General features: G+C 41.8%; 2 protein-coding genes across 3 annotated transcripts; one reads left to right on the top strand and one right to left on the bottom strand.

Moving 5' to 3' along the window:
* The first annotated feature begins 1,941 nt into the window (after positions 1–1,941).
* Positions 1,942–4,131, top strand: LOC143636012 (uncharacterized). The gene is made up of 7 exons (XM_077103707.1): positions 1,942–2,043; positions 2,446–2,601; positions 2,674–2,793; positions 3,452–3,495; positions 3,573–3,698; positions 3,782–3,923; positions 4,012–4,131. The coding sequence occupies exons 1-7, from the start codon at positions 1,942–1,944 to the stop codon at positions 4,087–4,089; spliced, it is 768 nt and encodes a 255-aa protein (XP_076959822.1). The 3' UTR covers positions 4,090–4,131.
* Positions 4,132–4,333: 202 nt separating this feature from the next.
* LOC143636010 (E3 ubiquitin-protein ligase At3g02290-like) lies at positions 4,334–6,237 on the bottom strand. 2 transcript variants are annotated; one of them, XM_077103706.1, is made up of 5 exons: positions 6,056–6,237; positions 5,350–5,633; positions 4,833–5,274; positions 4,650–4,759; positions 4,334–4,569 (listed from the first exon to the last, which is right to left on the bottom strand). In XM_077103706.1, exons 2-5 carry the CDS (start codon positions 5,425–5,427, stop codon positions 4,537–4,539), a joined length of 663 nt encoding a protein of 220 aa, XP_076959821.1. In that variant the 5' UTR covers positions 5,428–5,633; positions 6,056–6,237; the 3' UTR covers positions 4,334–4,536. The 2 variants fall into 2 exon arrangements, with proteins under 2 accessions (XP_076959821.1, XP_076959820.1); XM_077103705.1 differs by having other exon boundaries at positions 5,354–5,633; positions 6,056–6,232.
* Between the last annotated feature and the right edge of the window lie 11,480 nt (positions 6,238–17,717).

The raw sequence follows: 17,717 nt of genomic DNA, 5'->3' as shown, positions 1-17,717 counted from the left end.
CAGTTGCAAAACCAAACCCTTTTCAACTTTATACCTCTTCTTCAAAGTATCGATTCGATTCGGTTCTTGCACTGTACGTCAGTCCGGCGAGCTTTCTTGGCATGGCCGTGATGGGCGTTGACGGCGTTAGCGACTTCCTGCCAGTGTTGTTGACGGAGACTGCCGGTGTTGAGTTTGAGGGGTTGATGGGTGGTGGTTGGTTATGGTGTTGATGGTGGGTTATAATTATCTGGGGAAGAAGACGATGGTTTAAAAGAAAAAAAACTTTTATTTATTTAAGGCCCCAAATTTTAAGTCAATTACACAAATAACCCCTGAAGGGATAAAAAGACTAAATTGCCCTCACATGAGATGCACATGACTGGATTTAACGAGAAAAACTAACCCTTGTTAGTGAGAAGGACGAACCATGCAACGTTTTTTGAACATAAAGGATGTTTTCTGTCATTAAGTTTGTCAAAGGACGTCCATTGAAAAACCATGTAAACATAAAGGACGTTTTTTGCCATATGTCTCTTATTTATATATAACACAAACCGAGCTACATCTGGATAAACATGTGTACAGAAAGAATGAGACCCAAACAAGTCATGGCCTGCCACACAAACAACAAATGATGAAATGTTTGTAAGAACTCGTCATGCCCCTCACTTAAACAACTTATTGGGACTCCATAAAAGCCATACATAATAGCATTAAACCATTCCAGGTGGGTCAACAAACTAAATAATCTATGATGTTTATTGAATAAACATGTTAAACTAGTTTTCTAACAAAGTCCAAAATTAACACGAACCTAACCAATAAGCAAAGATTTCGTAACAATCATGGACCATCCCAAAAGGCCAAAACAATGTTTCACCAATCCCTAACACTGCATTCTCGGGTTTAAAATACAAGGAAAAAATATGATAAGATTAGATAGAGAAATAAATGAAAAGAAATTATATACTTAAAAGACATTCTCGAGTTAAATTAAAAAAAATGTTTATTACATTCTTGAGTTAGATTGGAATGAAAATATAGGGAAAAAATTGTAATTTTACAATTATGTCCTCATAGCAATATGGAAAAGAGAATTAAAATATGGTAAATTGGTAATATGCTAATGAGATATAGACTTTTCTTCACAATCCGGCCATATTTGGCAGGAAAGTTTTGAAGAAAAAAATGCTTAACTTTTCTTTTCATTCTCTTTCTTTTCTTTTAGTAAAAAAACTCAAGAATGAAAAAAGAAAAATTTCCTTATCTTTTTTTTTTCTAATCTTTTTAATAAAAAACTCAAGAATGCAGTGTAAACCTTTTCCAATAGTACACTTTTGAAAACAATGGACTTTCTAGTTTTGACTATTGCTTTTTTATGTAGTTTTGAAGAAGCTATACAAAGACTCCCTACGTTACTAATCAATACCCAACGATTTGATGTTGCACAACTATATAGGATGTATGATTTGTTGATCTACAAGGGCAAACAATGTGATGGTGGGTATATGCTTGTGTATTCATATGATAGCTAGCCAGCTAGGGCAAGCTATGCTTGTTTATCAAGTATTATAATGTTTAAACTAGGGTTGAGCTCGGTATCAGTACCGAAAACCGTTAAAAATGGATGTCGGTATGGGAAATACTCGATCGATACCAATATCAAAGGCAAAAATCAACAAAAAGTTGGTTAACTATCAGTATTATACCAGTCCCGAATTCTTACAAAGTTGATACCAAATTGATACCGATACCGTTTGCGCATCCCTAGTTTAAACCCATATCTAGGGTAGAAAAGGGTACCAGCTAAGTAGATTTATTTTTAACCCCTCCTAATTTACAAAAATACAAGTTTATCCCCTAGACTTTTGTAGGCAGTTTGCTGGTGGGTCACAGTCCACGGCCGGCCATGGTGATGGTGGTAGGTAGTTGACAAATGGCAACCAATAAACGCGTTCCATGAAAACCCAAATGAACGTATTTATACCCCACAGCCACAACCAAACCCTTTCAATCTCTGTATTCAACTCAACAGCTTTCAACTGCACAAGATATTTCAAGGTCAGTCTTTAGTCTTTATCATAATCACCATATGCTGATAGACATAATCAATTACATATTTCACTTTTATGATAATATTATTATTCGCCTTTGTTCCATTTAAGTGGTTTCCTGTAACTACTAGGGATGAGATCAGTACCGAACCGGTACCTACTAATACATAATATCTAGAAAAGTGTGTGCAGAGTCTATCGGTACAGGTACATGTACCGAAGATACTGATATTGAATTTCTGGAAAAGCGGGTACAGAATTTATCGGTATGGTACCAAATGCTCATCCCTAACTGTAACTACCCGTTGTCCGTAAAAAAAGCGAGTGGAATCAACTGTATATTAATCTGTTTGGAATGAGGGATTATTAATAAACAAGCCATGCTAATTGACCAATAATTTATGTTCAGAATTACACCAAAATAATGGCTCAATCAGCAAGTAATGCAGAGAAGAAGCTCATCAAGATTGATGTGACTTCAGACAGTGTATGCCCGTGGTGTTTTGTGGGTAAAAAGAATCTAGACAAAGCTTTAGCTTCATCGAAAGATCAATACGATTTCGAGGTTTGAATTCTCTCCATTAATCCTTACTTTAAGCTGTTTTGTTCGGTTTCGTTTATGCCATCATTTCTGCAGATTAACTGGCACCCTTACTTGCTTGACCCTTCTGCACCTAAAGAAGGAATTAACAAGAAAGATTTCTACAAAAACAAGTTTGGTGCTCGTGCTGATCAAATACTTGCTCGTATGACTCAGGTATCTCACTTTGCCTTCTCTTTCATCTATTCACTTGTAATTTTCAGTTATTCGGATGATAATATATAGCCTGTAAACGAACCGAACGTTCATGACCTGTTTGGCGGGAAGTTTGTTTATATTTGTTTATTTAGTTAAACGAACGAACATGAACACACGTATTGTTCGTCCATTTATCGTGAACGTCTGTTTATGTTCATTCGTTAATGTTCATTTAATTTTTTAATAAATACATAAGTAGTTATATTTACACATATACAAGCATACTACGAAATCATTTAAACCACTAATCATGAATTCATGATTGATATTCTGAATAAATCATGTAAATTTAACCTAACTTAGATGTTTTTTTGGATAAATTGTGATGTGTTAGACTTGTTCATTTGTGTTCATTAATGAAGACTCATGTTCATTTGTTTTCGATTATATTTGGTCAATTATGTTCATTTGTGTTTATTTTTGTTCCTTTAAGTCTGTTTATGTCCGTTTACGTTAGTTAACTTTTCGTTTACGTTTTAAACGAACACGAACATGCCCGTTTTCTTAATGAACGAAAACGAACAAAAAATTTGTTTGATTATATGTGCGTGTTCGTGTTTGGTTCATGTTCGGTTAAAGTTAAAATGTTAAACTAACACACATTGTAATATTGCAGGTTTTTAAAGGAATTGGACTGGATTATGACGTGTCTGGCCTAACGTAAGTTGTTCTCTTATCGCGGTCTGAATTATAATTGCTTTAACGAGCTCATTTATTGTGTTTTATTTGGGAAACAGAGGAAGTTCCCTGGATAGCCACAGGCTCATACTTTTTGCAGGGAAGCAGGGGCTTGATAAGCAGCATAATCTTGTGGAGGAGTTAATGAGTGGGTATTTCACACAGGGAAAGTTTATTAATGACAGGTAATTTTTATCACTTTATGTTATGAATTTTATGTCCAAAAAGGAAAAAGAAACACAATTTATTAATATTGTTTCAAATCCAGGGACTTTCTTGTGGAGTCTGCAAGGAAAGTTGGTATAGAAGGAGCGGACGAGTTTCTTCAAGATCCAAACAATGGACTCGAGGAGATTAATGAAGAACTCGGGAAGTACTCAGCTAACATAGGGGGTGTCCCTCATTATGTGGTATGCAATTAGGAAAATATGATTTACTGTAATAGTTGGTTTCGGTTACAGATTGTTATATAACTGAATGTCTGTTTGTGTGTTGCAGATTAATGGAAAGCATAAGTTGAGCGGTGGCCAGCCTGAAGAAGTATTCCTCAAAGCTTTTCAAGTAGCTGCTAACTGAGTCATTTAAGTTGTTCTTATTATATATGTGTGTATGTGTGTGATATATTCACTTTCTGAAAACTTCACTTAAATAAATTTGGTACTCGTGGGATTCTGTTCTGTTTTGACAATTGATATAAAAACAAACTACTTCGCAAATTCAAAACTGATATGTGTCACAAGAATATAAGCGCATTTTACCTGCGACAGGCATGTATTATGCAAGAAATTTCTTCAGGAACTTATGAGTAGCTTGGGACATCTTTGAAGAGAACATACTATATATATAATAACAAAAAGAAACAGTATTCATCATAGGAAAAAACAGCCTGTGACAGAACTAAAATCGAGCAAATTTCCAATTTTTTTACATGAAAAACACTTGATAACATGTGGGTATTCACAATGAATTTACAAGCTGTTTTCTTGATCTCTTAATTGTATTCGTTTCTTTACGGGTCTCAGATTACGCCTCAATAGTTTCGTCAAATGCCATCACCTATAGAAGCCAAAACATCCACACATGTTTACTCACATATAGTTGCATTCAAGCACATAAACATATATAATGTACTTTACCTTGCCACAAACAGGGCAGTTTTCACTTCTTTCCATCCACTCGTATATGCAACCGAGGTGAAAATGGTGCGAACACTTTGTAATTATCTTAGGATTTTCTGTAGTATATTCTTTAATAGAGAATACAAAAAACAACGATAAGTGTATATATTATAAAAAGTAGATAATTATTTCAGAATTTACCTTCAAGACACGTTGGACACACGTCTTCATCTTCAGACGGTGAAAGTATATGTGCAAATCCAGTTGCCTCTTTTGGAGATAAAAGCTTAATGGAAGACTTTGTGTAGGGCCCTTTCGTTTCATCTTCACAAGTCAAGTTATTATTCCATTTGCTTCCAGCACATAACAGATCTGTCTCCATATCACTGTCACTTCCTCTTAACGGGTCGCCTTCTTCCAGTGACCGACTCGACCCTTTTTCCCGTCTTGAAACCAGCCCGTCTCTTTGAAGACGAATATATCTCGGGTCAACATCATATGGCAAAGGTCTTGGTGGGGCCCGATAAACACCGGATAATGAGCTATCAAGTGATGCTGATGAATTAAAAGACGTTGTCCCCTGCATTGATGAAGGGCTTTGAAGCCTCACATGTTCATCCCCTCTTTGAAATAATGATGTGTACTATTATTCAAACAAAAACATATAATAAATCCCACAAAATGACAAATTAAGAGACTTTGGATATACACTTATTACATACCAAATATAAGAAATTCTGAAGAAAGCATCGAAGGCAAATGCAGTTTCGGTATATAGAACTGTTGGGATTAACATAATCTTCACACTCGTTATGCAAGCAACAACAAACAGCACCCATGATGATAGCTTTAATGCAGGTTAACTGCTAACAAGATTTTATACCAAAACTGAGAGAGGAATTGAGGCTCGCAGAAATGTTAAATGATTCTGCGGACCAGTAAACCCTCTCTGTATACGCGTGAATTACTCAACTGATTACTGATTCAAATATGCTTCACCACCTGCAACAGACCAAGAACACATTTATAAAAGATTGTTCATTCAGAAGTATATCAAAACATGTTAATCTTCAGTAAATGATCCCTTTACAATATTTCAAAAACCCATAAAGCTTTCACCTTTCAATCATAAAACCCTAAAACAAATAATAAATAGTGCTGAAAAAAATTGAAACTTGATCTTAATTCCTTAAAAAGATTGATACCCAGATTGGGTATGAAACAAGTTAGCGTTTTTATGCCAAAAGTCAAATATAAAATTAAACCCTTTTGAAATTATTTTAAATCTTGCAAACAAATTCAAGAATGAAATGAACATAATTGAGCATCGACCCAGAAAACCCCATTAAAATATAATCTGGAATGAATCAATTAATCGCAACGATTAATAATATTTAATTAGAACTTTGAAGAAAATAGGGTACCTTATATGACTGAAAGAGGTTGATGATATGATTAGAAGCAGAAATCTTGATTGATAATTGGGATTGTGATGTTTATGTTTTGTATGATATCATCATATTATTATCAATCAGATGATTACGGCAAATTGTTGAGCATTTATTTGGATTTTACGGCGACAAAGACTACGCGCTATCAAATGAACTGAAATATTTTAATTAATCAAGTTATTATAACGGAGAAGGTATGTATGTATGTATGTATGGGTCCTCATATAAAAACTTATCTCTTACAAGATATATACATTTTTTATTTACTTTCGGTATTGGGCAAATATATAATAAGCTTAAATAAATTTTCTAGTATCAAAAACATATTACAAATGTGAAAAAACACTAACCGGACCCCGGGCAGATTACGTGTAACCTGGGGGTTAGATAGCTGTTTCCCACGAGGGGTTAGACCCAGGGAAGATGGTTCTTCTGATAACCTGCAAAACAGACACCGTGAGCTTGTCACTGAGAAGGGGGGGGTTCCTCCTTGTGACCACCCTCCGGCGTGAGAATCAGACTAGATTGCTCTTTAAATATAAATGTATATTAAGAGATTGCTAAAGCAGATATCAGGTATAATATGATAAGATATGTTAGTAATGTGTTAAGATAAGATGATCATACCATTTGTGGTATTTATAGCCGAAGGTAGGTTTCCAAGGAGGTGTGGCCGGCTGCAACAGTATTCCTGTTCCACCAACAGTGGCCTACGCACGTGCCCTGCTGGTAGTTGGTGGGTAGGCAGCGGCTGATAGTGACCAGGCCTGCTGTGTACTATTCCTTTTACACCAACTGCCGGCTACGCACGTGGTATGGCAGTAGTTGGTGAGTAGGCAGCGGCTAATAGTGACATACAGTACAGGAGCATGCTGCTCGCCATACTGTTGTCAATAAGCTGTCGTATCTTTAGTCAGATCTTTTGCCCATACCTCGTCAGGTACAGTACAGAAGATCTTCCCGTATCGTACGGACTGGCTTATTTGGGCGGGAGTATTCCCCCTCCCGCCCTTGTGCGGGATTGTTCCCGGCTTTGCTCATTCCTTCAGGTGACACTGAGTGATTGAGAGCTAAGTGCCTTGTGCGTGTAGCCTTGCTGCGCGGGTGGCTTTCCCTGATGGCTTGTATCCGAAGCTGCGGGAACAGGCGGAGTCCTTCACCATTGGGAGGCATTTCCTGCGGGAACAGCTTGCGTATTGCGCGTAAGGACGTCACGTCTCTGAGCATGGTGGGTCCTGCGGATCCAGTTGGTTTCTGCGCAGACGTCCCTCTTCAAGGTGAGTCTTGCGGATCCAACTGGGCTCTGCTGGGACCTACCTCTTCAAAATGGATATTTGTTTTGTTTTCCCCTCTTTTTTATTCGTACAAATGTGTTCATCTTTATCTAGTCTATGACTTTTGACGAATGCCCGAGTTTTGATGGTTGAAAACCTTTTCATTTATCGTGTTCTATAAATATCATAGTATTGCCAGTATAATTGTTTCTTGGTTTATCAACCCGTTGGGAATTTGCAAAATGAGGAAAACTTTTACCGCCTCGTTTGTGTTAAGCGTTAAACCTCACCATTGTTTAGTTTTGGGCCATACTTATTTGGCTAAACCAGATGATTGAAATAGGTGGCTAATCGATTCCTTCTCGTGCCCACATCAAATGCATTTCAGACAATCGATGTTGGTTTCCCTCTTCACTAGCACATTACTTGTTGAAGCCTATTCATGGCCGCCTTCAACCAAAGAATTCCACCTTTCTGGATTTTAGTTCGACCATATTATGTATTCTTGTCATGCGATAGTCCTTCTATATAATTATCATTATATTTTTCAAAAACCATTTATAAATCTATTATCTAATTCTCACTTTTCACTATTTAAAGTTGGTTTTTATATTAAACATCTCTAAAAATAACTACTCAATATTAATCAACAAGAAAATAACTTTAACCCACCAAAATTTCTGGTACGCTTGTTTTATATAAATATTTTATAACTTCATCAAATTATTAATACATTAATTGAATATTCATGTATCTATATTCAATCTATAAATAATATAATATAAATTATTATTCAACCATGCAAAACAATAAAATAAACCAATTTGCGTAGTAGGGTACACCTGCAAGTTGCAACGAATCACCTTATTCAAAAAAGTGGCTATTATTGTCATTTTATAATTTTTTTGGAATGAGATTGAAAAATTAACACCGACAAAGACGAAATGATTCGATGACCGCTAGTGGCATATATCTTTATCGTCTCTTTTAAGCATGTAGACATGTAGTTGCTTTCAATCAATTTAGATAGTATTTTAAAAAAAAACATCCGGTGTCATCGGATGGGTTGATATTGTTTCGAGGTGAGCCATGGAACATCATAACTGATATAGACTGATGACATCGCGTCACAGAAAAACTCACTCAAATATTGAGAGTAGCTCCAAACGTTGTTAAAATAATATATCCATATAAGGAAAAATTAACGTACAAGCTATAGATATATTATGAACATGTATTCATAAAAATAAGGTAAAAAAAGCTCCAAAATCGATTTATTCCTTTTTCGTTTATTATTTCTAAATGAATACAGAATGGTGCATCACATTTACGTGTCATTCTTGTTACTTGTTACCTTATAACCTCATTAAAACTCTTAGTTTTACCAGTTGCAACAATAAATTATCCTTATTTACATGACTTGATCTGATTTAACTGAAAGTGCAAGCGTCGAGTTAAGAGGCATTCAATTATCGAAAACACCTACTCTGGTAGAGTAATCTTGGGCATGTCACTGATCTTTACATTGCGTAAGAGATCAGATTCAAGTTGGTATATATTTTCTTAGAGGGGATAAAACTGTAAGTATTATTTAAATAACCAAAAGTTCATAGTGATTGTGTCTTTTTTTTTAACGGCCAACAAACAGATAATTGACTAAGTATTTCGTACGGGGTGACCTAATGGGAAAAATCCACTGCCAGTTGGCCCAACCTAGTCGTACGGAACCTTTTCGAGCTAATGTGTAAAGATCGAATTTATGATCTAAAACATTTTTGTGTTCATCCATTCCGGTTACCAAACTTCAGGTGGTATCAGAGCTCGGTTTACAAAACACGAGTTCTTGTTTATGTTTAGAAAATTCATCGAGAGTTTCTTTCTTAGCTGTTCGTGAAGATCCCAGGTGCAATTAACAAAGTAGGTTAGTTAATATTCCCAACTGAAGAGACGTGGATCGACTCACTGGTAGACGATCTACTTTCCTCGGGTGTGATTATGCTATTTCACCGATGGTTTCTCTTGGATCTGGGTTCTTCCACCTACAAAATGAACAGCACCGTAAACTTACCCCTCAGAAAGGGACAGAGGGGTCCTCTTTGGGGTAACCCTCCGGTGTGAGAATAAGTGTTTGTAGGAGAAGATAATAATATGTGAGAGTAAGGAATTTGGAGTGTATTGCTTAATAGCTGAATACTCTGTTATTGTCTGTTTCAGATGATATTTGATGATCTCTCCTTGTGGAGTTGATGTGGTATTTATAGTGCTAGGGTTTCCATGATTGGGCTCAGACCTAATTAGGGCCTTGTTGGCCTCCTCCAATTGCTTTGCGCCACGTGTCCTTTGGGACACCTGGTGCTTTTTCATTGGTTATAATCACGTGGTAGCACATGGGTTTTGCTGAGTTGTCCACCTTTCATTGGCAGCTGTCAACATCAGCATATTCTTATTCCTTAAAAAGATACCTTCTGGAAGGTTGTCTGACGTGCACAATCAAGGTTGCCCTAATCCTGATTTGGATAAGGACGAGGTTGATTATGTGCATGTGTGATATGCGCCAATCCTGAGGATGCGCGAGGTCTTCTCTTTATTCTCACGCGCAGATGTTTCATGCGCAGATGCGATATGCACAAGCATGTGATATGCGCCACGCGCTGATGCGCCACGCGCATATGTGATATGCGTGAGCATATGTGATGCGTGAGCATATGTGATGCCTGAGCATCTGTGGTGCCTGGGCATATGATGCCTGAGCATGTGATGCATGAGCATATATGATGCGTGAGCATATGTGATGCCTGAGCATCTGTGGTGCCTGAGCATCTGTGGTGCCTGAGCATCTGTGGTGCCTGAGCATGTGATGCATGAGCATATATGTGATATGCTCCATGCGCATTGGTTTTGGCTTTGTGCCTTCATAATGTCTTGATTTCAAGCCTCTTGTCCATATCTCGTGGGTTGACCCGCCTCGCTCGGTGTTGAGGCGGGTACATACCTCTTCAAGCCCCCCCAGTCTAATGTGTGTCTTGTCTCGCGCGAGCGAGGCAAGATAGATATTAGACTTAACAGTTTGCTCTTTTAGTAGGGGTTTGTCTTTTTCCTCTTATTACTCATCGTTGCGCGAAATTCTATCCTTTTTGTAGCAAACGAATCGTCCCTGCACGTGGTTGGTTGTTGCTGACATGCGTCAGTGATGGAGACGTGTCAGACCTTTCGTGTGCTCGAGGTGCTACAGTTGCCTTTCGTGTCCCCTCACATGCTGTCAGGGACACGTGTCGCGCTCGCGTTGGTCCGTTCCTGCGAGTGGTGGCGCGTGAAATCTGGCAGCAGCTGTAAAGTTTCTTTTCGTGTCCCCTCACACAGTGTCAGGGACACGTGTCGCGCTCGCGTTGGCTTATACCTGCGAGTGGGGGCGCGTGAAGTCCGATCAGCACCAATATTTCTCTCTCCTGGGCCTATAAAAGCCAGCCCTTAGAGTTTTATTTCTTCATCTTCTTTGCTGTTTTATTCTCTGCTTTCCTTTCTTTCCTTGTATTCCGATTACCTTTGTTCTGCTTCCAGATATCTGTTCTCCGGAAGCATCCTTTGTTCGTTGTCACAGTTGTATGTCTGATAGCTCAGACAACACAATCTCCCCCATCCATTGCCGTGTGAAATCGTTAGTGATGTCTACATTGAAGAAGACCGGCAAGGGGAAGAGGGCTGCTGAGGCCTCATCGGAGGAGGTAGGGAGGACCAAGGCCGTGAAGAGGTGGAATGAAATCCCCTGCAAACTGAGGCAGGCCGATCTTGACAGCCTTATCGCCTCTCAGCGTTTTCTTCCTTTGTTTGGCTGCATGTTGCCTGGGGCCGGGCAAACGGCGGCGGACCCGCCTACCGGCTATATATCCTTGTATTGCCATTTTTTCACTCACTGCAACCTTCGTCTCCCGATGACAAGGTTTGTGGGTGCGCTGCTTAGGTTCTATGGGATTCATATATCCCAAGTCCATCCGTTTGGACTTGTGCGCATGACTCATTTTGAGTTCATGTGCAAATCTCAGCGCGAGGAGCCCACCCCTCGGCGCTTTCAATTTTTTTATAAGCCCAAGATCCAAGATTCTTGGTTCTCATTTATTCCTCGCAGTCAGAAGGTCAAGTGCTCCACTGTTTCATTCAAGAGCCTTCATGACTGGTCTGAGAGGTTTTTTTACATCAGGGCTGGTGTGATCCCCATCCGCATGACCATGCGCGCGATCTCTTCTGCGCCTGCGGATGTGGGTGTCGTCAAGAACCCAACTGGCGCCTGGGTGAAAAAGTTGACTGCTGAACCATCCCCCGCCAAGAAAATTTGTGAGGAGGCGCTGGTGGGGGTGGGTATGAGCAGGAGGTGGGCTGACAGCGCGACTGAGCCCGTGATCCAAGTTGACGGCTTGTGTAAGTTGATCTCATTGCATTACTTCTGCGCGAATACTTATCTTTTTGCTGATATCATTTGATTTGTTTTGTGCAGTCAGCAAGGAGTATGTCCACGCCGCCTATGATGAGCATATGGAGGGTGGCTCCGTCGCGCTGGGCGCTGGGGAGGTTGGCTTCCACGATCGCTTTGATGACATGTTCATCCCTGTTGATCTGGGATTTGTCTTTGACAGCGATGCGCCTGGTAAGCCTTTGTACTTATGGATTTTCCTTTATAATACCAAATTTTGCTAACACTTCTGTTGCGTGTATTGTAGATGCGCTCGAAAACTACGAGCTGGAGCTCGCGGAAGAGGAGGAGGAGGAGGAGGCGCCCCAACTGAAGCGTAAAGCTAAGGGGAAAACTGGCGCAGGGGCCAGTAAGAAACAGAAGAAAGATGTTGCCCCTGTTGCTCAGGATCCTCCTACTCAGGCGGGGGGATTTGAGAAAACCCAGGATTTTCCCCCCAAGTTTTCCTTGTCCTCCCTGCCTCAAAAAGTGGGCAGACCTCCTGTCCACACCAGGTATGGTGCTACTACCTCCTCCCTTCGCACGGTGGAAAAGGGAAGCGGCGTTGCGCCTTCGACAGGTATACTTTGCTTATCTTTTATTGTTCTATGAGCGCGATTCTGATAGAATTACTAATGAATCTTTGCTCACTCAAATGTTTGTAGAGCCGGCGACAGCGCAACAAGATGCCGAGGCTGCGCCGGAGGTCGCTTCGAAGTCCCCTGTTTTACCCTCAAAAAAGGGTAGAATGGACTTCATGGCGATGTTTGCTTCGCGAACGGAGTTGCGCCAAGGTACGTATTGCGCTCTTATTTTCTGACTTTCTTTTAGATCAAGTCATGAACCATATCTTTTTGTTGATTTTTTCATAGGAGTCGTAGCTGGCGTACAAGCTGCTAGCGGCACTCCTGGCGCCGGTGCCAGCGCCGTTGGCTCTGCTCCTGCTCCTGCAAGCGATGAATCTCCCCTCATCGGGATTACTAAGGAGCAGGAGGCCGTTTTACGCGCCGATCTGGCGGCGTCGAGACCTCCTTCACCTCCTCTTGCGCACAGCCCTCCTAGGGAGACTGTTTTTGATTCTAGGTCGCAGGAGAAAAGGCTTATTTCAGAGGAGGATGAGGAGGTTCATGCTGAAGACTCCGAGGGCGGCCGCGCCAGCCCTGCAGCGCCGCGAGGTTTCGCGTCGCCGTCTTCTCGTGGGCCTGCCGCTGACTTTTCTGCTTCGTCCCCGCAGGTATAAGTTTGTTTTTTCTCCGCTGCGCGGACTTTCATACTAGTGTTTTGATGACTTAGATCATTACTTTGTGTTTTCAGGAAGCCGATCACATCTACCGCCCGAGATGGAACATTACTGAGGACATCTCATTTCAGTCCATGGGTGTGTGTGAGGACTTCTGGGCTCATTCTGTGCCTCCAGCTGAAAGGAGGTCTCAGGAGGCCCGCGCTCGCGATGACTTGCTGAAAGACCATCTGTTTGCTGGGTCGGCTTTCTTTGCTGCCTCCCAAGAGCTTCGCTATGATTACGTAAAGGTACGTGATGCTCTTGCGGAGGCCAAGCAAGAGGCTAAAGTATCTGCTTGGCATCTTTCTGATGCTCGAGAGAGAGCTGAGAAGCTCCAAGCAGAGCTCAGTGAGAACAGGGCAAGTGCCAACACCACGTTTGTGAAGCGCGGGCATGAGCTCCAGGCTGCGCGGGAGAAGCTGCAGGCGGCCGAGGCGGACGCGGCCAAGTACGCGCGTAGAGTGCGCGACTTGGAGCTGGACGCGGAGGCGCGTGACCAAGCTCTTGTCCAGTCTATAACTGACAAATCATCGCTGGAGAGTGAGGTTGCGCGCCTGAAGAGGGAGCTGGCGGCCGCGCAGGCCGAAAAAGACGAAGCCTTGGCGACGGCAGCGTCTAGCCAGGAAGCACTCGACCTTGCGCGAGCGGAAAAAGAAGAAACCTTGGCGGCAGCAGCTTCCGACAAAGAGGAGCTGAAACAGACTAAGGAAACTGTTGAGTTATTAAACTCTCAGGTTCCTGCCCTCGAGACGTCTGTTGCTTCCCTCGCGCAGGATCGCCAATGGCTAATCTCACAGGGCATGACTCGTTGCGCTTACGCGATGAAATACTCAGACGAGTTTCAGGCCCTTGTGATGGACTGCAACGCTGCGCGCGCTTGGTGGGTCGAGCTGAAGGGTTTACGGATGGCTATGAATATGGCATGTTGAAGAAGAACCCATCCGAGTACCCTTATCAGAGCGACGTTGCCTGCGCGGACATGGCCGCAATGGGGGAGAAGTATATGAATACTCCCATTCCCATCCTTGCGCATGTATTTTAACCTTAATGAGATTACCTTGACTTATTTTCCAAGTCTTTTTGTACTCATATTTTTCCTTATGATTTGCAGATATCCGCGCTTGCTGACCAGCCCGATCTCGCCGCGCTAAAGAAATTACTTGACGAGTGCGAAGGGGCTGGCGGCGGCGATGATGGCGCGGGGAATGCTGGCGTTGCTAGCGGCTCTGGCGTGGCCAAAGGATCCGCTCCTGACACTATTGTGATAGAAGAATCCATTCAAGACGAAGAACTTGACTATGGTCAGTTTGGAGATGACGAGGAGCGGGCTGCGCCAGATGCTGAGGGCGATGATGATGACTATGAAGAGGCTGACGTCGACTTGGAGACTTGAGAAGCCCTTCATGTTTTTTGTATTTTTATTTGTAGTTTGTATCTTTTCATCTTGTATACTTGTAAATTTCAATGCTTTGGAATGAAATTTTGTTTTTCCCTTCTTCGCATCTTGCGCATTCCCCATTCATCTCTTTATTTTGCTTGTTGAATATAAGATATGCTTGCACGTTGAAATAAGAACAAGGTTGTAAGGAAATTGTTATACTTAATCCTTGTCATATTGTAAGTGATTTTGCCATATCTTGATTATGTTGACACGTGCCTAGGCTTTTTCATTATTCCTCTTTTGCGCGACGTTATCGCGCATTTATTATATGGAATTATGAGTTTTTAGCCTTTATGTATCAATATGTGTTGCTCAGATATCCATTACAATTGCATGCGCGACCTCGACTTGAGACCTTAACAACTATGTTTTGGCATTTGTTTTGCCTTAGTTGTGTTTAGGTATTTTTATGGTTAGGCTGCGCAGCATGTAGGATGGATGTTGTGAGTGATTTGAGCTAAGGCTCACATTATTGGGCTAAGGCCCTGACGTTTTAGAGTTAAGACTCGTTAACGCGTTTGAGCTTGAAGCTCGCGCATGTATGTTTTACTTCGTTTTATTTCGTTTTGATGTCAATACAATGTTGTCATATTGCTCAAAATTAATAAAGGGAAGTGTGAAACATGTATGCATAAGGTAATAGAATTGGGCTAAGGCCCTGACGCTTTAGAGTTAAGACTCGTTAACGCGTTTGAGCTTGAAGCTCGCGCATGTATGTTTTACTTCGTTTTATTTCGTTTTGATGTCAATACAATGTTATCATATTGCTCAAAATTAATAAAGGGAAGTGTGAAACATGTATGCAAAAGGTAATAGAATCCACATTGAGAGAAGATAGCGCGTTTCATTATTCATAATGGCTTAAAAAGCCTTGATTACAAACTTGACATTTACATGAAACATTTTCTAAGCTGTGCCGCGTTCCATGCGCGCGGGATCTTCTTTCCATTCAAATCTTTTAAAGCGTATGCGCCTTTTCCCAATTCTTCCGAGACTTGATAAGGTCCCTCCCAATTGGGGGACATTTTCCCCGGGGGTATCGCGCGGCTAGCTTCATTGTTTCGAAGGACAAAATCATTTTTCTTGAAGTGGCATTCTTTCACACGCTGGTTGTAATATTTTTCCAGTTTTTTCTTGTATTTGGCTTCACTGATGATAGCCGCCTCTCTGCGCCCTTCAAGTAAGTTGAGATCCAACCTTCTTTCGCGCTCGTTATCAATCTTGCTCATCATGAGCACTCTATGGGATGGGCATCCAATTTCTGCTGGAATCATTGCCTCCGTTCCATAGGTTAGGCTGAACGGGGATTCGCCATTGCTGGTTTTGCTTAATGTCTTGTGTGCCCACAGGACATTAGGTAGTTCTTCGACCCAAGAATGGGATTCTCCCTCCAACCTTTTCTTCAGCCCATTTAACAAACTTTGATTCGCGCGCTCCACTTGGCCATTCCCCTGAGGGTGGTATACCGAAGTGAAGATTTGGTTGATGCGCAATTCCTTGAGCCAGTTTGATATCTTCCTGTCAGTGAATTGTTTGCCATTATCGCTCACAATTTCCATGGGCAAGCCAAAACGGCATATGATGTGGCTCCAGACAAACTGCTTCATCGCTTCAGCTGTGATTTTTGCTAGTGGCTTGGCTTCAACCCATTTTGTAAAATAGTCTACTGCCACTACCAAAAATTTTACTCGCCCTTGCGCTTGTGGTAGGGGACCCACAATATCGATTGCCCATTTGTGGAAAGGCCATGCAGAGGTCACCGGAATCAAGTTGTTCTTTGGCCACATGGTGTTTGGCGCATAGCTCTGACATGCTTTGCATTTTTGGATCTCTTTTAAAGCGTCCAAGTACATGCCTGGCCAATAATAACCTGCGCTCATTGCCTTGGTAACCACCATGCGCGGGCCAGCATGTATTCCACAAATTCCTTCATGTATTTCTCTGATCACATAACTTGCTTCCTCAGCATCAAGGCATTTCATGAGCGGTCCAAGATAAGAGCGTCGATATAGTGTACCGTCAAGCAGTTCATAGTTCTGCGACTTGTGTCTTATCTTCCTCGCCTGTGCGCGATCGTCTGGTACTTTTCCCTCCAAGAATTCCATTATTGGAGTTATCCATGATGAAGGGGTTGTATGAGTTACAAGGACAGACTTCGCTCCCACCGACGGGCTGCTCATTACTTCTACTCTGACATCTTTGCCAAAGTGATCGAAGCTGGTTGATGCCAACTTGCTCAGCGCGTCGGCAGATTTGTTTTCACTGCGCGGAATATGAATGATTCTGAAGCAGTCAAATTGCTCGATGAGCTTTTTCGCCTGCTCTAGATACAGAGGCATGGTGTTCTCCTTGGCATCATAAAGGCCATTGACCTGTGCTGCTACCAAGTATGAATCAACATGGGCCTCTAGCTTTTTAACTCCGAATTTCTGCGCGATGCGCAGGCCAGCCAGCAAGGCTTCATACTCAGCTTCATTGTTGGTGCTCTTGAAGTCCAACCTGATGGCGTAAGTATATTCATGATTCTCTGGATCCACCAGCTTGAGGCCTGCGCCGGATCCTTCGTTGTTTGAAGCTCCGTCTGTGAATAATCTCCACACATTTTCTTCATCATTGGCTCGCGGAGGGTCTACCTCGCGCTGAGCCTCTTCAATTTTTCCTTCGGGGACTTCGGCAACGAAATTAGCCAAGACTTGTCCCTTTATTGCTGGACGGGGCTTATAGGCGATCGTGTGCTCACCTAATTCCAGCGCCCACTTTGTCAGCCTTCCTGAGAGCGCGGGACGCCGCAAGACTTGCTGGATGTTGTAACCAGTCAGAACTCCAATGGGATGACCATTGAAATATCTATGAAGCTTGCGCGACGCGTGTGTTAGTGATAAAACTAACTTTTCCATGATGGAGTAGCGCGTCTCAGGATCTGTCAGCACCCGACTCACATAGTATATTGGCGTTTGGATTCCCTTGCGATCCACCAACAATACTGCGCCGATGGCGCGCTCTCCTGCTGATAAGTACAATGTCAAAGTTTCACCAGGAAGTGGAGCTGTGAGCGCGGGCAGATTTATCAAACATTCTTTTATCTCACTGAAAGCTTGCTCGGCCTCAGGAGTCCATTTGAATTGGCTTTTCTTTAAGCAATTCCTCAATGTGTTGACAAATGGGGTAGATTTGCTTGCATGGTTCGCTAGGAA

This window comes from Bidens hawaiensis, unplaced genomic scaffold (genome assembly GCF_021521415.1).
Source record: "Bidens hawaiensis isolate Kalapana, Puna unplaced genomic scaffold, B.hawaiensis_p1.1 tig00007761_1, whole genome shotgun sequence".
NCBI classification, from domain to species: Eukaryota; Viridiplantae; Streptophyta; class Magnoliopsida; order Asterales; family Asteraceae; genus Bidens; species Bidens hawaiensis.
The sequence above is the reverse complement of the archived record's forward strand: the minus strand, read 5'-3'. Positions and strand labels throughout refer to the sequence as shown.